Here is a 24,894-nt window from a genome sequence, read left to right as displayed (position 1 = left end):
GGTTGTGAACGGCATGGATAGAATGGAAAACATGAGGCTTTTTCCCAGGGTGGAGGGGTCAGTTACTAGGGGTCACAGGTTCAGTGTGCGGGGGTGGGGGTGAAGGGTATAAAAGAGATGTGTGAGGCAGGTTTTTCACACAGAAGCACCCGGATGAATACATGAATAGGAGGGGAATAGAGGGGTATGGATCCTGTAAGTGAAGACAGTTTTAGTGTGGAAGGGCAAAATCTGTCAGCATAGGTTTGGAGGCCGAATGGCCTGTTCTTGCGCTGCACTGTTCTTTGTTCTTGTTCGAGATCATCCTTCGCCTATGTTAGTGTAACACTGCCAACACCAGAAGCTCTTAACTTGCATGTCCGAACCTTTTACGTGACACATTATCAAATACTTTTTGGAAATCCAAATACACCACATCTACAGGTTCCCCTTTATCTATGGAACTTTGACCAACTACAACTAATGCATCCACTATCACTCCAGCCAAGTCTTTTACAATCTTCAAAAAAGGCCATTAGGTCCAGAGAACTCGTCAGCCTTTTGCTACTTGAGTTTCCCAATGGTTTTTTTCCCCCTGCTCTAAGCTCGTCCCTCCTTTCCCCATTGTGCTTTTCTCTTCTTCTCGGGAGATTTTGGCGTCTTCTCCTGTGACAGTAGATACAAACTACATAGAACATAGAAAAGTACAGCACAGAACAGGCCCTTCGACCCATGATGCTGTGCCAAGGATTAATCCTAATGTAAAATAAAATAACCTAACCTACACACCCCTCAATTCACTGCTGTCCATGTGCATGTCCAGCAGTCGCTTTAATGTCCCCAATGACTCTGTTTCCACCACCACCGTTGGCAACGCATTCCATGCATTCACAACTCTCTGTGTGAAGAACCTACCTCTGACGTTCCCCTCTATACCTTCCTCCTAACTATAACAATAACCTCAAAACTATGACCCCTCGTGCCAGTCAATCCTGCCCTGGGGAAAAGTCTCTGGCTATTGACTCTATCCATGTCTCTCATTACCTTGTACATCTCGATTGGGTCACCTCTGTTCCTCTTTCTCTCCAGAGAGAAAAGTCTGAGCTTAGTCAACCTCTCTTTGTAAGACAAGCCCTCAATCAAGGCAGCATCCTGGTAAAACTTGTTTGTACCCTCTCCAAAGCTTCCATATCTTTCCTATCCTCCAAAACCTCGGCCATTTTCTTCTTTCCCACTGTTAATTCCACAGTTTGATCTAAAAGTGCTCCTGTTTTCTAATGTAGGTCCTTGCTGGTCACACTTCACTACCAGAACGGCACTTTTCATGCTGCGTAACTTACTGGTAACCCACGGAGACCAAGCTAACTGGAATATTTCCATCCCACTCTAGTCCTGCAGAGACATCCTTAACCTTGGCACTGTGCAGACACCACCACCTTCTGGACTCTCACTCTTGTCCCTGTATCTGATCAGGGCAGAGGATGCCTGCTACTGGCCCTTGTTGACCTAATCCATCTATTCTCGGCTTGTTACCCATGCATCATCATGACCAATAATTTTGTTGTCTCTTCAAAGAATGTCAGTAGTTAAGCTTGATACCAAATGTTGCTTTGAAATCTGTAATTTCCTTGTAATACCATATTCACTTCTGGTCTCCAGGATGTGGCCGGGGTTGGAGAGTTTGAGCTATAAGCAGACGCTGAAAAGGCTGCGGCTGTTTTCCCTGGAGCGTCAGAGGCTGAGGGGTGACCTTATAGAGGTTTGTAAAATCATGAGGAGCATAAATAAGGTGAAGAGACAAGGTGTTTTTCCTGAGTGAGGGAGTCCAGAACTAGAGGTATAGGTTGAAGGTGAGAGGGGAAGATTTAAAAGAGACGTAAGGGGCAACTTTTTCACACAGAGGGTGGTGCGCGTATGGAACGAGCTGCCAGAGGAAGTGGTGGAGGCTGGTACAATGACAACATTTAAAAGGCAGGTGGAAGGGTATATGAATAGGAAAGGTTGAGAGGGGCATGGGCCAAGTGCTGGCAAAAGGGACTAGATTAATTTAGGATATCTGGTCATCATGGATGAGTTAGACCAGAGTCTCTTTTCTGTGCTACATCTCTATGACGCTGCATTACTTAAGTATCCATTGAGAGCAGACTGGAGGTCACCTTTGGAAATGGAGGTTAGAGATCAACAGAAAGTGAGGACTGCGGATGCTAGAGATCAGAGCTGAAAATGTGTTGCTGGAAAAGCGCAGCAGGTCAGGCAGCATCCAAGGAGCAGGAGAATCGACATTTCAGGCATGAGCCCTTCTTCAGGAATTCTTCTGCTCCTTGGATGCTGCCTGACCTGCTGCGCTTTTCCAGCAACATATTTTCAGCTAGAGATCAACAGAAATCAAGTTTGATGGGGTTGGAGGATATTGGGCACCAGGAGCACTGAGCCTGTGCTAGAAATCCTCTGTGAAGTAAAGGAGTAGGCACAATGGAATTGCAGACACTGACCAGTGCAGATATGAACAGTGCTCTGGATAGGCAGTGAGTAAAGGGACTGAGGATACCTCTGAACGCTGCAGCTTCTGTTTAGGAGCTTTAAGGCTCTGGGTGCGTTTCGGCACTTTCTCCACATCGTCGTCCAACTGCTCAGGTTTCACATCCGGCTGCTCTCCCTCAGACCTGGGGGATTGGGTGCTCCTTACCTCTTCCCCTGAAGGAAGCCAGTGCATGTCTGAGAAATAGCAAGGCAAGAAAAGACAGGGGGAAAGTCAAAAGTATTGGTTAGTAAGAGGACAGTCCGTAAAGACACTTCTTCTCAAAACAGTGCTGACACATCAGGAGCGTAATTTTCAAATAAATGAGACAACTATCTCACAGAAAATGGGCTATTTCAAACACCTTTTATACTGTATATTTTCAGCATGGCAAGTGCCTTTGGGTTTTGGTATGTTGGAGGTTATATGATGTGTAAATAATTAATACAGCTCTCTGATTCATGCCTTGACACTGACACCCCTTTATTGATCATTATTCAAATAATCAGATTATAACCAAAAAATAAACGAGCTACGTTGGTATCACAATCAAATATTTCTATCCAATGGTTAAAAACAAAATTAAAAACACTGTCTTTTATCTCTGCAACAAAATGTCAGTAATATCTGGACTTGAAAGTGATTCAATCTACGTTGAGTGCTGTATCACAGAATACCTGCAATGTGGAAACAGGCCATTTGGCCCATCATGGAGGGAATTCTGAGGGACAGGATGTACATGTATTTGGAAAGGCAAGGACTGATTAAGGATAGTCAACATGGTTTTGTGCGTGGGAAATCATGTCTCACAAACTTGATTGAGTTTTTTGAAGAAGTAACAAAGAGGATTGTTGAGGGCACAGTGATAGATGTAATCCATATGGACTTCAGTAAGGCGTTCGACAAGGTTCCCCATGGGAGACTGATTAGCAAGGTTAGATCTCATGGAATACAGGGAGAACTAGCCATTTGGATACAGAACTGGCTCAAAGGTAGAAGACAGGGGGTTGTTTTTCAGACTGGAGGCCTGTGACCAGTGGAGTGCCACAAGGATCGGTGCTGGGCCCTCTACTTTTTGTCATTTACATAAATGATTTGGATGCGAGCATAAGAGGTACAGTTATTAAGTTTGCAGATGACACCAAAATTGGAGGTGTAGTGGACAGTGAAGAGGATTACCTCAGATTTCAACAGGATCTGGACCAGATGGGCCAATGGGCTGAGAAGTGGCAGAAGAAATTTAATTCAGATAAATGCGAGGTGCTGCATTTTGGGAAAGCAAATCTTAGCAGGACTTATACACTTAATGATAAGGTCCTAGGGAGTGTTGCTGAACAAAGAGGTTCATAGCTCCTTGAAAGTGGAGTCGCAGGGAGATAGGATAGTGAAGAAGGTATTTGGTATGCTTTCCTTTATTGGTCAGAGTATTGAGTATAGGAGTTGGGAGGTCATGTTGCGGCTGTACAGGACATTGGTTAGGCCACTGTTGGAATATTGCATGCAATTCTGGTCTCCTTCCTATGAGAAAGATGTTGTGAAACTTGAAAGGGTTCAGAAAAGATCTACAAGGATGTTGCCAGGGTTGGAGGATTTGACCTATAGGGAGAGGCTGAACAGGCTGGGGCTGTTTTCCCTGGAGCATCGGAGGCTGAGGGGTGACCTTATAGAGGTTTACAAAATTATGAGGGGCATGGATAGGGTAAATAGGCAAAGTCTTTCCCCTGAGGTTGGAGAGTCCAGAACTAGAGGACATAGGTTTAGGGTGAGAGGGGAAAGATATAAAAGAGACCTACAGGGCAACTTTTTCACACAGAGGGTGGTACGTGTATAGAATGAGCTGCCAGAGGATGCGGTGGAGGCTGGTACAATTGCAACCTTTAAGAGGCATCTGGATGGGTATATGAATAGGAATATGGGCCGGGGGCTGGCCGGTGGTACTAGATTGGGTTGGGATATCTGGTCGGCATGGACGAGTTGGACCGAAGGGCCTGTTTCTGTGCTGTACATCTCTATGACTCTATGTCCACACCAACCCTCCAAAAGAAAATCGCACCCAGATCCACCCCCTACCTTACCCCTGTACCCCTGTACCCCTGCATCTCCCATGGCTAACCCACATGGCCTGCACTTCCCTGGACACTATGGGGCAAGTTAGCCTGGCCAATCCACCCTAACCAGCACATCTTTAGACTGTGGGAGAAAACTGGAGCAAACCCACAGACAGACAGTCACCTGAGGGTGGAATCGAACCCGGGACCCTGGGGTGCTGTGAGGCAGCAGTGCCAACCACCATGCCACCTCACCATATCTTCCTGAGATATAATGGGGTGCAGCATAAATTAAGGCTCTCTTACAACAATTTCTCCTATTGTAACTGCTAAAATGGACAATTCATTTTATTAAAAATTCGACATTCAATCCTTCCATTTTGGTAATTCTCATCATAAATATCATGAACACCGCACTTACACATTGGCACAACAAGAATAAAATAACCTCATTATTACTTTCAGGTCAGAAAAAAATCCTTGTTGTTACCCATCTCATTGTGAGAAATGATTAATACACAGCAGAGGTGTCACTGTAATCAGTCGGGGATGCATGCCTTTTATATCATGTAGCCAGCTTATAAAGACACCCCTTTGTCAGTTCCCTTGTATTTGTAATAAAGCAGTTTGGCTTGACATGGTTTGAATGGTCAGTGTGTGCAATAAATGCAGGCTGAATGGAGAGGGTAGAACTTACAGTCAATTCCCAGTTTGAGGCAAGAAAGAGAAAAAAACAACAAGAGTTAAAACATAGGAGATGAAGCAGAAACTCCTGGAGAACACCTTAATGTTTCAGGGTATTAGGTGTTCCACTTGCTCTGTGAAGGAACATTATTCAGTAATTCATTTGGAATGCATGTGTGTAATTTCAACAATTTCCGACAGAAGCCTTTGACACTGCACTTCCCCATCATCTGTATTCTTTAATAATGTACTAAATTATGAACAAGGTCTGATTTTGCTAGAAGTTTCATTAACCCCGGTTGTGCTGGGGTGGGTAATTAGGCAAATCTCCTTGTGATTCACTGAATTCCAGTGGGCAATACATCTCTGAATAGGCCTGCAGTACAAAGTAATGCTGGAAGCCAGACACTGGTAATACAGAAAGCAAACATTTCCCACCACGTATCCTCATCTCCTTCCCCTAATTATAATTAATTCTGTTTAAATATATCAAGGGCAACTGAGGTGACCTGGGAAAGGCAGCTCCTATGCAATATTGTGTCATATCTCGTTCAGATTATGCTCAGTAGCTGGTGGAAGCAAGCGGAAGACTTTAAGCCAGTGCCTACACGATTGTCGGCTGAATCAGTCAGTCACAAAACCATCTAATAATGAAGTTTTATTGCTGCACATTATCACGTGAATCACCTAATAATTTTTGAGTGCATGTGGGTTCCATGATAGTGCATATTCTTCACTTCTCCTGCCTATTCCAGTCCAAACTGAAAATCTGGACCTTTGTCCTTTTAAATATTCAAATCCATCTCATTTGCACCTTAATAACTGGTTCAACTTTATCCCAAACACTCTTGATACAATTGAATCGCTAACCTGCTTCCGACAGACAACACAGCACGCTCTGTTTTCATGCAATGAATCGACTGTTATCATGAACTGCGAACCAGCTTCCTTTATCCAGAGGCTCCTGGCACAGGCTAGTGCACAATGTTCACTGCACGTCTGCCTCAGTCATCATTAACTGAGCAGGCACCACAGAGAGAGGCAGCCAATGAATGATGGGAAAGACAGGGCTTATCTTCATTCTGACTCATGAAGAGCCGAACTCATGGCTCTCTGGTTACTTACTTAATGAAAAGAGGACATTAACATTCCACACACATGCACATGTGGGGACACACACACACACACACACACACACACACACACACACACACACACACACACACACACACACACACACACACACACACACACACACACACACCCCTTCCGCTCACTGAAGCCAAGTATCTGTCTCTACACAGTTCATGTTTATTCAGGTCATGTAATAGCCCACGCAATGCTGAGGCAGAGCAATAACAGAGTACAGCAGAACTCATATTGAACTATCTTAACTGAGTTACAATTAAATGCAGCCCCTGATCTCCCAGGGTCACCGCCACCAGTAGATGTTGTTTAAAACTCTGTTATTGAAAACTCTTCACACAGATGAAATTATACTCGGGTTCATCTTGATAATATGTGATAGTGAGAACTAGATGATAGGGGCCTCTTGCTGTCTCCTGGGATTGACAATAAAAATGGCAAAGTATAAATCAGAGAGTCAGTGTGCTTCCAGTCAATTCATACAATTCCACAGATGACTAACATTTCCAAATTTTATTTAAATAAAATGAATAATGCTCTCAGCCAGGAGTATGCAACATTTTTAACAATGTCAGCTTGTCGTACAAGGAGACATCTTCAGAACGTATTCACCAAGTGAATAATTGTCACTGTTACCATTGATAATGCCTGCATGGAAACAAGGTACTGGAAATCTGGGAATAGAAGCAGCAAATGCTGGAAGTACTCAGCAGGTCAAGGAGTATTTCCAGACAGAGAGACCGAAGCAGAATTTTTGATCCGTTCAGGGATGGGATTGAGCTTAACGGGTGCTAAAGACAGCACCACTGCCTGGGGCACCAGGGTCACATTACCGTTCTGTTTCTTCTGTTTGGGAAAACTGTGACCCTGGAACTCACCTGATTTGGGAATGAGATCAACTAATGTTAACCATCTCATTGTCAGCTGTCAAGTAAAATTTGGTGGAGTGTGCAGTCAGAATGCTGGGACATGGACAGTTTTGGTAGTTGGAGATGACTTTGCAGCAGGGGGCCATAACTGGATAACAAGTGGGTTCATCAGAGGGAGCACAGCTCCAAGCGCACTGAGCCATCAGCACACCCTTGCTGCTGGAGGTGTATCTGCTGGGGCTGTGCACGGGGTTGTGACCTACCTGAAGGGCTTTTGCCCAAAACATCGATTTTCCTGCTCCTCAGATGCTGCCTGACCTGCTGTGCTTTTCCAGCACCACTCTAATTTTGACTCTAATCTCCAGCATCTGCAGCACCCACTTTTACCTACCTAATATCTTCAGGACATAAGTGGAAAGGCTAGGGTTCCAGAGAGCACCTGAGCAAACTAAGGTAACACTGGTCTTTGGAGGACAATTCTCGGATGTTTCCTGCAGTTATGAAGGGGATTAAGATCCTGAGCAGTAGAGACAGCCCTGGGCACAAGAGGGACCAAAAAGAGGAAGGAGAGGCAGGAATGCACATGCTCAGTACTGGGGGGATGGTTGTAGTTGGAACTCTGTGTACATGTCAGAGAGCCTTTCACCTCTTCAGGAAGCAGTGATAAGAGTATAATCCCTACCTGGGCCGAAGAGCCTGTTTCCACACTGTAGGGAATCTAATCTAATCATAGTTCATTGATACGCACTGCACCATCATTTATCTGCACACTTTGGGAGTGAGCAGGAGAGCAATCGTTGGCTTTCTTGATTTACTGACCCACGGAATAATGTGAACGGTAAAGTGATTTCTCCCACCTACCAGGATCATTGATCATTTCAGGAATGTTGCCAATAGATGTTCTCATGAGGGGGTCAGCACTCCGCAGATGGATAGAGTCTTCGTCTCTGAGCAACGTCAGATCCTGCATGCTGAAGCTCCGCAGCTTATCCGACAGCACGCCCTGACCCTGGGCCAACAAAGCAGATAGGTATCAGATCGGCAAAGACGAGATCTGACAGCAACCCCACAATTAACCGGTAAAGATAAAACTAGAAGTCACCCTCCTTATTACTGGGAGAGCCCCAGGATCCAGCTCACTTGAATTCAAAGGACAAGTTGATCACCGTATAATGCAAATCAACACTCAAGGCAAGGCTATGTTTGTGTGCAGTGAAGTTCCTTTATTAGAATTAGAAAGAAAAGCTTTCAAGGATCGAGAAGAGCATTTGGTTACACACGACAGATCAAAGAGATGCACAGGTGACTGTAGGAAAGGCAGGGCCTTCATCAGCTCACCTCAATACACACCATCCTCAGAGGCACATCACACTACACACTATATACAATACATACTGTACACACACTGGGTACACTGTCTCCACTGCACACCGTATACACTACACTGTACACACTGAATACTGTACCCAGTGCACACTGTATACACTACACACTGTACATACTCCGAGCATGCTGTAGCTACTGCACACTGTATACACTACACACTCTGGGCACACTGTACCCACTTCATACACTACACATTGTACCCTGTGTACACTTTATAGACTACACACTGTACACACACCAGGCACACTGTACCCAGTGCACACTGTATACACAACTGTACACACACTGGACATGCTGTAGCTACTGCACACTACATACTGTTTCCTATCCACACTGTATACACACTGGGCACACTACACCCACTGCACACTGTGCACACTATACACTGTACCCACTGAACATTGTATACACTATACACTGTACCCAGTGCACACTGTATACACCACACACTGCACACACACCGGGCACACTGCACCGTGCACACTCTTCACAGAGTCTCACTGGTCACACTGTTGGATGGTTCAAAGCTACAAGATACCTTGTGCCTCCAGGGAGGGGCAAATGTTGATCAAGGTAGTAATTTTCCCCTTCTCTTGCTGGATCCACACTGCCTGGCTATCACATGGGGCAGGCAGGGGAGGGTGTTGGTGTTTGAGGAGACAGCGAGGTAAGGGTTTACACACCTCCTTCCCTCTGCTGTGTGAGATTGGTAACTTCCTGGGTCTCTTGGTGAGATATGAATTAGCTGACAGCTTCCCCAAAGCTTCTTCTCTGGTTTGGACCAGACAAGAGCTTCCCACAATCCCTCAATCCACAATCCTACAATCCCCCAATCCCTGTCCATGCAGCCAGTGAGAGCGGGACGGAGGGGAGGGGAGGGGGACCCAGAGCCGGGAGAATGTACACAGACATAGGGGAATCTGGGCAGGAACGCCAACTCCATTTGGTTTCACCGTCTCAGGGAGTCCTCTTTGGGCTAAACAAATGCAAAATAACATTCGGCTCACTCTAATGCAGAAGGGTCACAGTCAGCAGTGCATCAATCCTGGAAACAATGGACCAGGCATTTCCACTTCAACACTGACCAAAGGAAGAGATACTGATTCTCCTTGGAGACCTCAATGCCAGGTGTGGGAAGGACCTAAATCCTGGAAAGGCGGGATTCAGCAAGGAAGGCAAATACAAATTGAGTCCTCCTCCTGACAAAACAGCAAGAGTATGGCCTGGTCATTCAAGACACCGATTTCCATCAGAGAGATAGGTAGGAGATCGCACAACATCAACCTCACTCTAGATAACGTCACCATGTGAACGAGGGATTACAATGATGTCTGCATCACCATGCCATGATTGGAGCTGGTGATGGCTGGAGTGCCCATCGCTTGACCCCAGTGTCTATCTCCATCAGCCAGCCCTAACACAAACACTTCCCCAGGAAACCCCCTCCCCTACTCAGTCAGTGCCTCACGGCCAATCAGATGATGTTCAATGAACAGCAACTGCAGAACATCCACTGTGCCTGGTCTGCCCTTAAATCCATCACAAACACCACCAACAAGGAATCGCTCTCCAAAGGAACATCAAAGGTGGCAAAGAACTAGCCAACCAATCCACTGCCAGAAATTGCTTACAGGGTGAAGGTGGCTATGTGAACGCAGGGCCGATGTCTATCCACCTGCGGGAATGACAGTAGCTTTGTTGGCCCAACCTTCATAGACTTGATGACAGCACTTACATCATCACACAAGCCAACCTTCCAACCGGTGACTCCATCTGTACTTCCCACTGCCTTGGAAAGGCAGCAACATCATCAAAAACCCCTCCCGCCCCGGTTACAGTCTCTACCAACCTTTTCCCTCGAACAGAAGATACAAACTTTTAAACAAAGGGACCAATAGATGCAAGAACAGTTTCTTCCCTGCAGTCTGAATGGACCTTTCAAACTTAATGTTGGTCTCGCCCTTTGTGCAGCTGTATTCCTCGCTCTGTTCTATCGCCCTAACACACGTTTATATGGTATGATGGGTATGTGCTGCATGCAAAACAAAACTTTTCACTGTACCTAAGTACATGTGACAGTAATAAATCAAATTAAAAATGACAGCTAGTTCACTCCCGGCCCAGACTAGACTGCTATAATCAGGAGTCATTTGTACAAACTGCATAATGAGGCAGAACTTAGCAGGAAGTTGCAGCTGCTACTTTAAAGTGTGTGGTGCAAATTTCCAAAGGGCTGTGGCAGGAACTCTGATGAAGTGAACTGTTTTGTTGAGAGTGTAAACCATCTCCCTGCCTGCTTACAGAGTCACATCCCTGTAAAGGCTATCAGATAGGGCGGCACGGTGGCACAGTGGTTAGCACTGCTGCCTCACAGTGCCAGGGACCTGGGTTCAATTCCCACCTCAGGCGACTGACTGTGTGGAGTTTGCACGTTCTCCCCGTGTCTGCGTGGGTTTCCTCCGGATACACCGGTTTCCTCCCACAGTCCAAAGATGTGCGGGTCAGGTGAATTGGCCACGCTAAATTGCCTGTAGTGTTAGGTAAGGGGTATATGTAGGGGTATGGGTGGGTTGTGCTTCGGCGGGTCGGTGTGGACTTGTTGGGCCGAAGGGCCTGTTTCCACACTGTAAGTCTAATCTAATCTAAAAATTATGTTTATTTACATCAACATAGTGAGTGCAGCAAAGAGGGAATGCAGGCCATCAGTCAACAGCAGCTGAGTGAAGCCTGTGCAAGGACACAGTGTCCAACACCTAAGCAATGTTACAGGAGGCAAAGAGCAAGTTTAACAGCCCAGCAATGTCGGCAACAGTAAGGTTAGCCAGTATTTCACAATAAGTTTGTGGGTGGCACGGTGGCACGGTGATTAGCACAGCGCCAGAGACCCAGGTTCAATTCCCGCCTCAGGCGACTGACTGTGTGGAGTTTGCACATTCTCCCCGTGTCTGTGTGGGTTTCCTCCGGGTGCTCCGGTTTCCTCCCACAGTCCAAAGATGTGCAGGTCAGGTGAACTGGCCATGCTAAATTGCCCGTAGTGTTAGATAAAGGGGTAAATGTAGGGGAATGGGTCTTGGTGGGTTGCGCTTCGGCGGGTCGGTGTGGACTTGTTGGGCCGAAGGGCCTGTTTCTACACTGTAATGTAATCTAATCTAATAAATAAAAAATTAGTGGGAAATTATGCAGCAGGCAATCCTCAGAGTGTGAAAGGGTTACATTCTGGAGTCTGTTTGTAAGTCAATTTGTATGCGAGTCAGAACCCAATGTAGGACAATATAAAAGAGCCATTAATAAACGCAGGAAATGTCAGTATTTTAAAAAAACAACATCTCTGAATGAGATTATGTTTATAACTGCAGCGTTGTCAAATGTTTGGGAAGTGGGCACCCCCTGCACATTACCATGTTTGCGCTCATCTTGCCTTACCATAAGTTAAGCTGTTAAGAGCTGACAAACAACGCTTGTGAATTTATACCCATGACCCCAAAACAATTTATTTTTGCCACTTGGAAGTGAAGTCACATTCTCTTTTGGGATTACAGGTCAAAGACCAGCCTTTCAATTAGCTGCATGATGCAAACTAGGTTGGTCACATGCAAGACGTAAACATGCGTCTGTCTTGAAAATTCCAATGTCTGCACACAGGGGGACAGGAGAGCAACCTAAATGACAGGAGGTTTGGTCAGACTGAGTTGGAGAGTTTGTCCACAATGCGCAATGGCTTGAGGGGACAGAGAAAGCGATCCTGTGTAAAGCTTGACTGAGGGTTAAAGCTGGTACAACTCATTTACAGTCATTCCATTATTCACTAGGCTCTCACTCACTCACTGACCCACACCCATTCCGGCACACCACCGTGACATACATCACCTGAAGTGTTGGAAGGGGTGGTTTGTAGCCAATGTCACCTGGCGAAGGAGCAGTGCTCCAAACGCTTGTGATTTCAAATAAACCTGCTGGACTATAACCGGGTGTCATGTGACTTTCAACTTTGTGCATTCCAGTCCAACACCATCACCCCCACATTAATTCCAACAGACAGCGAAACGTGATGGAACTAGGAGTTTCAACTTCCTGCAAGTCAGTCTTGCTGTCTGTCTTATTTGAATAGCTCAAGCAAAATAGTTCATTGCCCTTATCTTGTAATCTAAAATTCAGCTCATTTTAGTTCATTCGCTGAATCTGACTCTAAAATTCATTAAATGCTGCATTAATTTAGTTCTTAAATACACCCAGAATTTCCACCTCAATTACTGTATTCCACATATTGGTAACCTCTTTTTATGATGTTAAAAATCACACAACACCAGATTATAGTCCAACAGGTTTAATTGGAAGCACTAGCTTTCGGAGCGCTGTTCCTTCATCAGGTGGTTGGATGATGAAGATCTTCTCAAAATGAGCCCTAAATGTTGACTTTTACTGGTTCAAACTGGTGAATCCTCCCACCTACTCTCAAATCTAATCAGAAGTATTTTTAGAGACAGCATGCAAAAGATCAACCTTACCAATCTCTAGTCTCATTTTGTGGTTGATGACCATTAAGCCTTGGATTTCTTTATATTACCAAGAGGCTTTAAGTTAAATTCAGCTTAGCATAGGTTTAAAATGCAGGCACCAGAAACGCTTTTGGGAATGTGGATCAGAATCTGATGTCGTATAGCCAATCCATGTCTTGAAGACTGATGTGGGAGAAGTGGGTTCCAATTTGCGGTCACCTGTGCCTATCCTGGTCATTATTCTATTGGAATGGTCCTCATTGGGATTATTCTGGGACCTGACTTGATTTTAATTTGATCTGATTTATTGTGACATGTACCTGAGTACAGTGAAAAGCTTTGTTTTGCAAGCAGTACAGGCAGACCATAACAAACAAGGACGTACAGATCAGAGGGTGCTTAGACAGAGCGAGGTACACAAGGTTATACTGCACAGGAGGGGCACAGAGCAAGATCAACATTAGGTTTGAAATTAGAGAGGTCCACTCAGTATCTAATAACAACGAGGAAGAAGCTGTTCTTGAACCTGCTGGTGCATGTGTCCAAAATTCTATGGTTAAACAGGAACTGGTAAACATATGGATTTCCAAAAGGCAGCACTGCAGAAAATAAAAGCTCATGCTGTAAGAGATAACATACTCACACGGATAGAAGATTAGCTGGCTGACAGAAAACAGGCAGTTTTATTAATGGGCCTTTGTCTGGTTGGCAGGATTTGACAGATAGAGTACCGCAGGGGTCTGTGCTGGGGTGTCAACAATTTACAATGTACATCAATGGCTTAGTTGAGGGGAACAAAGGCATAGTCACTAACTGCACAACTGGCACCTAGATAGGTCGGACCGTGTCTTGTGAAGAAAACATAAGGAAATTGCAGATGGATATGGATAAGTTGAATAAGTGGGGAAAAGTACGGCAAACAGATTTAAAGTTGGGAAAATAGGAAATTGCCCAGTTTGGCAGGAGGAATGAAAAACCCAAGTATTACTTAAATAGAGACAACTTTGGGAATTAGATGTTTTCGTGCATGAGTCAGTAAGTGTTAGTGTGCAACAACATTTCATAATCAAGGAGGCTGTGGAGACACAGTCCTTCATTACGAGGGGAATGGAACACAGAAGGAAAGATAAAAAACTGATAGAACTGTATATGCTGGAAATCAGAATCCCCATCTGGCCCCGTATACTGAAAGCATAACATCCTTGCTTTCATAGAAATTGCTGGAAAAGCTCAGCAAGTCTGGCAGCATCTGAGAAGGCAGAGTCAATGTTTGAACAGTTCTGAGGAAAGGTCACCAGACCCGAAACATTAACTCTGATTTCTCTCCACAGATGCTGCCAGACCTGCTGAGCTTTTCCAGCAATCTCTATAAAAGTAAGGATGTCATGCTTCCAAGTATACAAGGCCGGATGGGGAATCTGGTGTGGAACTTGGTGTGACTTGGCATAGGCCCCAGTGCCATCCCTCTGTTGGAGACAGCAGTGAACACTTTCTGTGAGAATAGTCAGAATTCATTTTGCCCAAACCGTCGATTTTCCTGCTCCTCGGATGCTGCCTGACCTGCTGTGCTTTTCCAGCGCCACTCTAATTTGGACTCTGATTTGGAATCTGCAGTCCTCACTTTTGCCTAGAATTCATTTGTTCCCAGCTGTCAGAGTTTGGGAGATTCTGTAAGAAGCCTCAAGGCAGAAGTGGTGCCCACCAATGAACAGAAACAATTCCCAGGTGAATCAAAGTTTCACTTACTTTCGCTGCTGCTGTCACCGCAGCGTTGGCAGCGAGATTGAGTCCGCGTTTCCCAAACCGCATCATTGTTTCGTAGCTGCGGTCTCTGGCTTGGCTGATGTACTCGTCAATTTCCTACAGGAGCAGACGGAAAAGGGCAGGTTTAGAGGGAGCTGGAAAATCAGCCAGTTCAAATCTGCAACTCAGAGTGAAGGAAGGTAATGCAGGCTGGCTGCAGAAATAGCAGCGGTTAATGGTTTGTGGGTATTAACGCTCAAGCACTGACCTCCAGCACAGCAAAAGATCATTAAATCACTCGCAGCAGAATCCTGTTTTAAACAGACCTCCAAGTCATCTTTATGGATATATTTCTGAGGAAAGTATTGTTCACAGTGCCTGACTTGTAATTTTCTGAGATTGGAACTAAAGTCAATGGTTTGGAGAGGTATAGATAGACAACACCTTCCTATCCAGTGGAGGGGGATTCAGTAGTGTAGCCACATACAGGATTGGAAACTGGAAGTTTACCATTTTAATTGACAACATTCCTAATGACCATCAAAGAGTAGCACTTAGAGAAATCCCCAACCTATCCCCCCTCTCAGCTATAGAGTCATACAGCACAGAAACAGGCCCTTCGGCCCAACTCATCCATGCTGACCAGGTTTCCCAAATTGAATTAGTCCCATTTGCTGGCATTTGGCCCACAATTCTCTCAACCTTTTACAATAGAATATCATTTCGATAAAGGTTAATTAAAAATAAAGATGTCCCCAAACTTTTTAAGGGGAAATGACAGACATACTGGTGCCTAAAATCCCTGATTGTAAAAAAACTGCACTCAATAATAACATTGAGGGACTCCTCATACAGTGATGCACTACATTTTATATTGACCTAAATCATTCCTCAATACAGTCTGTAAAGACTCTTGTTTTTTATTTCTCTGAAAGAAATGAGAAAACAAGTCTTAAAAATTGAGGATTAGAAACTAGAAGCAGGAGCAGGTCCTTTCGCCTGTCAAACCTGGTCTGCCATTCAATATGATCACCAGAGGATTGCTCCGAAAGCAAGGAACCCAATACTCATTGCAAGCATTGTTTACTCAGGTATTAATTGAATTATGGTTTGCAGACGAACTGGAGCCAAGGGGTGTATACAAATTGAGCTTTGACAAGCAACAAGCAGCTGATTGGTCTGTGGTCTGGTGACCAGTTATCAATGACAAAGCACTTCTGCCTTCCAACATTTGTGATTGGTTCTCAGGATCTGACCAGCTAGGGACTGGGGACAAGAGACAGAGGAGGGATCAGCTCGCCACCAACTCAGGAACTCTGTTTGTTCTCTGAAGCAAAACCTTCTTTGCAGCATATAAAAGAAATTTAGTTTCCTTCCCATTTGTTGTGAATGGTTACTTTTAACAAATCAAAGCCTTTCCTAAAGGTGGGAACCAAACCTCCATGCCTCCTGTAAACCACCATAAGAAGTATGTCCACAAAGTAGCTCTTGACAATTGTCTCAGCAACCCTGTGAACAGGAATCCCTGAACTGGCTTCTCAGGCTTTATATCCACCCAAATAACTTATGGTTTTTTTTCATGTTTCTGTATGTGTGAGAGTGTGTGAGAGAGTGTGTGAGAAGGAGTGTGAGAGTGTGTGTGTGAGAGTGTGTGAGAGAGTGTGTGAGAAAGAGTTTGTGAGAAAGAGTGTGAGAGAGTGTGTGATAGTGTACGCATGCATTTATGTGTGAGAGAATATGTGTGTTTGAGTGTGTGTATGTTTATATTTGTATGTATAAGTGCGTGTGTTTATGTGTGAGAGTGTATATGTGTGGGTGTGACAATGTGTGTTTGCTTATACTTATATGTGTGTATAATGCGAGTTCACAACGGGATGAGAGTTTTAATTAGTAAAATTACATGTCAACAGGTCATTAATGTTTACCTGTAGCTAGAATCTAATTACTTGGAATAAATAGTCATTCTTGGTTAGTGCAGAGGCTGGTCTCTGTGTTCTGTTAACCTGGGTCTGGAAATCACATAAGTTGGGAAATCTTTGTGCTCTTTAAAAAATCTTTAACCTTTGTAATGACTCCAGGAATAGCAGGGCTTCATTTCCACCATGCTATCCCAGTGAGGAGTGGCAAGTCTGAACTGAACTGGACCCCTGGCCTTGATAAAGACAGACTGCTCCATCTGAAATGCTCTTTTGCTGGCATTGAAGAGCAGAGAATAGATGATTCATCGATTGCAAACAAGCAAAGAGGTGGTGGTGATGATGTCGGACATGTGTATTTACTCCAGAAAACCAGGATCTACTGCAACTATATCTTAAAGATTTGAGTTAAGCTAATGAAAGGCTTTAACAACATTAGTGCAAATCTTCATAACATCTCCAGACCAAGGAGGCCACTCTACAAATAAATCACTTTCAGCAAAGAAGCTCACTGGCCAGCAACTGCTGAAGGTAAAGAACTTCACACGTTGGTCCTTTATACAGTGCACATTAGATCCTTGTATGATTTATACCACGTGGATGCTGGGTGAAACTGAATGATGAGATATGAAATTACAATGAATAATGCTACATTATTCCATAAAATATCCATGGAATGCTGACAGCTTGGTCTTCCTCTTCAGGTGAGACAACAGTAAAGGAGGAAGCCAAGATGGATCTGAAGTACCTTCTCTTTGCTGGACAAGGTTGGGTGAACAAACTTTCTGTAGAGAACGCTGGATCCTTTCGTATAAGGGGACAGCAGCCAGATAACAAAAGCTATCTTCAACTCAAAGTAAAATGGAAACCTATGGGAACACAAGAGGAAGATGATTGAGCACAGCGAGAGTCAGTGACTGTCCCCAAAACTGTTCAAACCTTTCAATCCACCTTCAACAAGAGCCAGTGATAGGCACCACATGTCCTGGACAGAACACTTCCAGAATCGTGTTGTTTCAATGTCAGTTTGAGATTCAGCATTTCCTGACTTTTAAAAATCTATTATTATAGCATTTGTATCTCACCCACATCAACTTGCTTTCTGGAGTAAGTGACCCTATTCCAGGATGGGAGCAGCTCGGATGAAGAGCCATCTGGACTCAAAACTCCGTGGATACCGCCTGACCCGCTGTGATCTCCAACATGTGTTTTCAGTTTCAGGGAACTATTTCACATCCAGTGGTTTAGAACAAGGGGACAACTGGTGAAAATGAAACTCAGAGTGATGGAAGGAAAAACGCCTTTTTAAAATATGACAATCAACGGGCTTGTCGATGCTGAAACACAAATTTCTTAGACTCATTTGAGGTTCAATCGTAGCATCTTGTGAGGAATTGCAGGTGTTTTATTGAGGTGGATGAGATACATTGCATTCCACATGTCAATCTACCTCTCATCCATTACCAAACCAACCTTTTAGTTGATGTGTATGAAGGATGTTGGGAGGGGGGTGGGTGGGCGAGACTCAGGGACAGGCTAATTAGAAATCAGAGAGGAAACTGCACTCCCAGCTTTATCCCTTAATGGGACCTAGTTGATTGATTGAACCAAATTGTTTGCATGTCGAGTCGAGAAGCAGTCATGCTCTGATACATTTTCTGTACTCACCATGACAGGATGATGTCTGTGAGGGTCTCTGCTGTTGTAAAAAAGGCAAACACGATCCAGTACATCATCCATTTCACCTGAAAGAGAGACCAAAGTATCAATGACTAGTAAACAGGCCATTCAGGAACACCACACTGCAATGTTAATTTGCTGAATCAGTAGGAAGTACAGTTGAAGAGTAATTCTCATCCAGTGGTACACTTAGATTGTGAGGAGTTTTTGATCTGCTTAACAAAAGAGGGACTCTTAAGACAGTTATAATGGAATATAATTGCAATAAGCTGGTCTCCACAAAGTGTACAATCTGGAATGAAACAAAGAACTGTGGATGCTGGTGATCTGAAACAAAAGCAGAAACTGCTGGAGAAACTCAGCAGGTTTGAACAAAGAACAACATAGCACAGGAACAGGCCCTTCGGCACTCCAAGCCTGCGCTGACACATTTTGCCCTTCCATATTAAAACTGTCTTCACTTACAGGATCCATACCCCTCTATTCCCCTCCTATTCATGTATTGTGTTTGGAAGCATCTGTGGACAGAAAACAGCATGAACATTTTGAATTCAGAGACCCTTTTTCAAAACTGGGAGATCCAGTTCAGTTTGGCCTCCTTCTTCACTCCTCACTAGAGTAGCACACTGGAAATTAAACCTTGTTAATCCCAGAGTAACCTACAAATAATTTTCTCCTGCTAATTTAAACACAGATTTTAAATTTAACAAATATACATTATTTCATGACACTGAAAATGAATGTTAGAATTGCACGTGGCTCAGTGGTTAGCACTACTATCTTACAGCATCAGGAATCAGGTTCAATTCCAGCCTTGGGTGACTATCCATGTGGAGTTTGCACATTCTCCCCATATCAGCATGGGGGTGCTCTGGTTTCCTCCCACAGTCCAATGATGTCTAGGCCAGGCTGGATTGGCCATGCTAAATTTTCCCATTGTGTCTAGGGATATTCAGGCTAGGTGAGCTGGCTGTGGGGATAAGGGAGGTGGGTCTGGATGGACTGCCCTTCAGAGGGGCAGTGTGGACTCAATGGAATGAATGGCCTGCTTCTGCACTATGGAAATTTCTGAATAGGTTTCATTTCGAAACAAATCCTCAACAGACAAAGATTCCAACAAACTGCAGCTGACCCTGGCCTCAGTAAAGTCTTTGATATGTTAACGCTAACATGTAGTACTGGCTTGATGCCACTAGATGTCCCAAATTTGACTTCAAATCCATGAACATGTGAGCAAACAAATAAAGTGGACAGGTCAGTGACACTGTCTGAGTCAGCCTTTCCCATTCCCATTGTTGTGCTGCCCCTCGGGTACACCCACAGCTATTGCATTGGGTTCATGATCCCCATTCTATTCAGCATTGTGAAGGTCATCCAAGCCTTTTCTGGGGTTTTGAATTTCAGTAATGAAATCCTTGAATAATTTTATAGAATTAAACACGTATCACAAATTCAATGTTGGGGACATAAACAACCACAACAATGTCCTAAGGAAGTGCTAACCTTCGTCCTTCTAGATGGAGTGAATTCAGTACAAACTCTTGAATAGCAACTAGGCATTTCACCCCAACCTGTTTACACAGCAGTGACCTCTCAGCTCAAAAATGCTGCACTGGTCAGTCTCTCCTTCAGTGATGAACACATACATTTAACAGATGGCTGTGCATATGTGAGAGTGTGTGCATGTGTGTGTATGTATTGCGTGTGTTGTTGGTGAGTTTGTCTGAGTGAGTGTGTGTGTATACATGGTGACTGTGTGTGCCTATATGTAGTGTATGTGATTGTGAGTACAGTATATGGTGTGCGCATGTGCCTGAGTGTATGTGTATGAGATTGGGTGTGAGTGGGTGAGTATATGGTATTGTTGGGAACTTGGTGCGATAGATTAATGTGACTAACTGCGTACTGATGCCAAGTGTGTCAGTACCCAACACGATAAATGCCAATTCCCAGGCACCATCCTATACCTTCTGGATTAGTGGTGCTGGAAGAGCACAGCAGTTCAGGCAGCATCCAAGGAGCAGTGAAATAGACATTTCGGGCAAAAGCCCTTCATCAGGAATGGAATGATTCCTGATGAAGGGCTTCTGCCTGAAACATCGATTTCGCTGCTCCTTGGATGCTGCCTGAACTGCTGTGCTCTTCCAGCACCACTAATCCAGAATCTGGTTTCCAGCATCTGCAGTCATTGTTTTTACCTCATTTTCACCATCCTATAGCTTACCCACTTCATCCTTGACCACAACATCTTCACCCTCAACAACCAGCTTTTCATCCAGACACACGGAACAGCCATGGGGATAAAATCTGCACCCCAGTACGTCAACATTTTCATGCACAAGTTCAAGCAAGGCTTAGTGCAGGAAAAAATTACTGCAGAGGCTGGAATCTGTACTGAAGACAACAAATGCTGGGCAGCACAGCGGGTCAGGCAGCATCCATGGAGAGAGAGTGAGCTAACGTTTCGAGTAGAGTCATTGAGACATGCAACGTTAGCTCGCTCTCTCTCCATGGATGCTGCCTGACCCGCTGTAATCGCCACCATTTGTAGCTTTCGAGCAAGACTTCTTTGTGCGCAGGATTTCCAACCAGCACTATACACCAGATACATTGACGATATTTTCTTCCTTTGGACTCACGGTGAGGAATCACTGAAATGACTACACGCTGATATCAACAAATTTTTAAAAATCCAATTTACCTGACAAAGAAGCAGTGCTCTAAAAGCTTGTGATTTCAAATGAACATGTGACTTAACCTGATGTCATGTGACTTCTGCCTTTGTATAATTACTGGCTGGGGCAAAGACCCGGTGGGGAGGCGCGGACACTGGAGGAAGTAGTGACCAATATGGTGTCAGGAATAGATAGGGATCTGCAGCCCTGTGACACACTCAGGGGCGAAAAATAATTAACTTCAGCGGGTGTAGGGAAACTCAACCTCAGGAAAAGACGTTAATTCTGTCTTGGGAATGTATTTATTTTAGAACAAAATAGCAAAACCAAAGCACACTCTCTCATTGATTTTTTGCCCTCTTGTTGGAGATCACTAGCTCCCGGGATAAAAACAATGCCAGATTGAAGATGGTGGATCATTCTGGACCATTCACGTTTAATCATTGATCTAGATCAAGTTCACCAACTTTAACTGTGGCATCTCTCAATTTGTACATCAGTTTTCTCTGAACCAGGAGAGAAACATTATTGGTCCTTGTGCCCAATCAGTACCCACTGATTCTAAATGGAAGGTGCAAGTGTATGTGTCTCTCCATGACTGATCCAACTGAGTTGAGATATTTGTCTATAGTCAATCTATCTGCTGGCATTCACACTGTAGCTCAGTGGCTAGCACTGCTGCCTCACAGCGCCAGGGAACTGGGTTCAATTCCCACCTCGGGCAATTGTCTCCCCGTGTCTGTGTGGGTTTCCTCCGGGTGCTCCAGTTTCCTCCCACAGTCCAAAGGTGTGCAGGTCAGGTGAACTGGCTGTACAGAATTGCCCATAGTGTTCAGGGGTGTGTGGGCTAGGTGGTGAGCCATGGGAAATGCTGGGTTATTGGGTGGGTCTGAGTGGGATGCTCTTCAGAGGATTTGACCTCTCAAAAATGCTGCACTGGTCAGTCTCTCCTTCAGTGATGAACACATACATTTAACAGGTGGCTGTGCATGTGTGTATGTGTATTGCGTGTGTTGTTGGTGGGTTTGTCTGAGTGAGTGTGTGTGTATACATGGTGACTGTGTGTGCCTATATGTAGTGTATGTGATTGTGAGTACAGTATATGGTGTGCGCATGTACCTGAGTGTATGTGTATGAGATTGGGTGTGAGTGGGTGAGTATATGGTGTTGTTGGGAACTTGGTGCGATAGATTAATGTGACTAACTGCGTACTGATGCCGAGTGTGTCAGTACCCAACACGATAAATGCAGACTTGATGGGCTGAATGGCACTGCTGGGGTTCTAGACTCTATGTGGGGAACAGCCAAATGGTAAAGCTCTAGACTGCTGCGACATCTTTTACACGTCACCCAACTGTTGGTTTCTACCTTCACGACAAGACGAAGAACGACTGGATTTTACAGCCCAATTGGAATCCATAGTCGGAATCAACTGTTAGCCGGGAAAGATAAAGAACAATTTAAGTGTTTTCTCTCTCCATGATACATGGCATTGAACTTTGCAGACACCTGCCCTGGGGTTTCTCTGGATACCAGCATCAGGGAATTGATTTAAAAGAGCACTATTTTGCTCAGTTTCATGTCACCTGATTGGTTGCCTGATGGAGAAAATGGAAACTTCCCAAATTAATTCAGGAGCACACAGTTTCCTTTCACATGCTTATATAAAAGAGTTTCTGCACGCTGTGTGTGCTGCTGTTATCACATTGAAAGAGAGCCAGAGAACGGTGAAAAAGCAAGACTGGAAATGGAAACGTCAATCTCACAGAAAACAAGATGAACTACGAGCATTGGCACAATCTCATTCTGGAGGAGGACACTGGGGTCCTGTGTTTCAGCAAGTCCACACTCTTGGGAGTTTTGCTTTCTAGTGACCCAACTGGGGATTCCTAAAATATGTTGAGTGGCAACTTGCACATTGTAACTTCTGGAATGAACTGCACTTGTGAATAATGGAGTACCCAAAGTTCTCCGGCCCCAGAGTATCTCCAGAATAGATTTGATTTCCCATTGTGGGGACAGGAGCATCACTTTATGCTGGCAAACACGGGTGTATTTATTCCCAGTCAAACAGAGGAGGGTTATGACTATTCCCGTTAATGGAAGGAGTTTTTTACACCTTGTTTCTGGACAAGATTTACACCTTCACTTGGAGTTTTGAAACAAAGTGAGAATGTCTGATTAGCTATTCTTGTCTGATCAATGACAAAGAGGAGGCAGGTAGATAATTGAACATTGGGCAATTGAGGTGTATGAGGGAGGAAAGGGGAGTGGAGGCCTGGGACAGGTCTGCCGTGGAAGGGTAGGTCAGGCTCTTCAGGCCGATTTCTTCTGTTCTTCTATTCTCCTATTTCTGATGGAAACCCATTAAATCACCTTATGGCTCATTACTCCCTGGGGCCCCGTTTCACTTTCAGAAAGGTGGTTTATCTATGGCTCATGAAGTCAAATCCCATTTCCCCCAATCAGGACTTCCAATGTCTTGTTGGATTCTGCAATGGGTCTGTCCCTGGCAGAGACAGCAGCCCTTGCTGTCTGCTATTGGTCAGCTCCGGGAGTTGCTGTGTGTGTGTGTGTGTGTGTGTGTGTGTAAGGGAGAGAGACAGCCACTCACATAATATTCAATACGTTGAGAGTCACAGAGTCATACTGCACCGAAATTGACCCTTCGGTCCAACTCGTCCAAATATCCTAAACTAATCTAGACCCATCAGCCAGCAGTTGGGTCCATATCCCTCAAAGCCCTTCCTATATGGATGAAAGGATGAAAATAGATAAGTCTCCTGGGCCTGATGGCATTTACCCTAGGATCCTCTGGGAAGCTAGGGAGGAGATAGCAGAGCCATTGGCCTTGATTTTTATGTCGTCATTGTCAACGGGAATAGTACCAGAAGACTGGAGGATAGCGAATGTGGTCCCCTTGTTCAAGAAGGGGAGTAGGGACAGCCCGAGTAACTATAGGCCAGTGAGTCTCACTTCTGTTGTGGGCAAAGTCTTAGAGAGAATTGTAAGGGATAAGATTTATGAATATCTGGATAGGAATAATGTGATCAAGGATAGTCAGCATGGTTTTGTGAAGAGCAGGTCGTGCCTCACAAACCTTATTGAGTTCTTTGAGAAGGTGACTAAGGAGGTGGATGAGGGTAAAGCAGTAGATGTGGTGTATATGGATTTTAGCAAGGCGTTCGATAAGGTACCCCATGGCAGGCTAATGCAAAAACTACGGAGGTATGGCATTGAGGGTGCATTAGAGGTTTGGATTAGGAATTGGCTGGCTGGAAGGAGACAGAGGGTAGTAGTTGATGGACTAGGTTCATCTTGGAGTGCAGTTACTAGCGGTGTACCACAGGGATCTGTTTTGGGACCGTTGCTGTTTGTCATCTTTATAAATGATCTAGAGGAGGGGCTTGAAAGCTGGGTGAGCAAGTTTGCAGATGACACAAAGGTCGGTGGAGTTGTGGACAGTGAAGAAGGATGTGGCAGGTTACAGCGGGATATAGATAAGTTGCAGAGCTGGGCAGAAAGGTGGCAGATGGAATTCAATGTAGCTAAGTGTGAAGTCATTCACTTTGGTAGGAGTAACAAGAAGATGGATTACTGGGCTAATGGTAGGCTACTTGGTAATGTGGATGAGCAGAGGGATCTTGGTGTCCATGTACACAGATCTCTGAAAGTTGCCACCCAGGTAAATAGTGCTGTGAGGAAGGCATATGGTGTACTGGGCTTTATTGGTAGAGGAATTGAGTTCCGGAGT

The 24,894-nt window shown here is 44.6% G+C and overlaps 1 protein-coding gene across 1 annotated transcript in view; it reads right to left on the bottom strand.

Moving 5' to 3' along the window:
• Positions 1-24,894, bottom strand: part of LOC132823124 (receptor expression-enhancing protein 2-like) — an 80,927-nt gene that overhangs the window by 5,789 nt on the left and 50,244 nt on the right. The window contains exons 3-7 of the mRNA XM_060836669.1: positions 18,454-18,530; positions 17,534-17,654; positions 14,873-14,986; positions 8,106-8,253; positions 2,528-2,694 (exon numbers count right to left, since the gene is read on the bottom strand). Of these exons, the coding sequence (XP_060692652.1) occupies positions 2,528-2,694; positions 8,106-8,253; positions 14,873-14,986; positions 17,534-17,654; positions 18,454-18,530 (627 nt within the window). The remainder of the gene's footprint in view (positions 1-2,527; positions 2,695-8,105; positions 8,254-14,872; positions 14,987-17,533; positions 17,655-18,453; positions 18,531-24,894) is intronic.

The sequence above is a fragment of the Hemiscyllium ocellatum genome, chromosome 16 (genome assembly GCF_020745735.1).
Source record: "Hemiscyllium ocellatum isolate sHemOce1 chromosome 16, sHemOce1.pat.X.cur, whole genome shotgun sequence".
NCBI classification, from domain to species: domain Eukaryota; kingdom Metazoa; phylum Chordata; class Chondrichthyes; order Orectolobiformes; family Hemiscylliidae; genus Hemiscyllium; species Hemiscyllium ocellatum.
The sequence above is the reverse complement of the archived record's forward strand: the minus strand, read 5'-3'. Positions and strand labels throughout refer to the sequence as shown.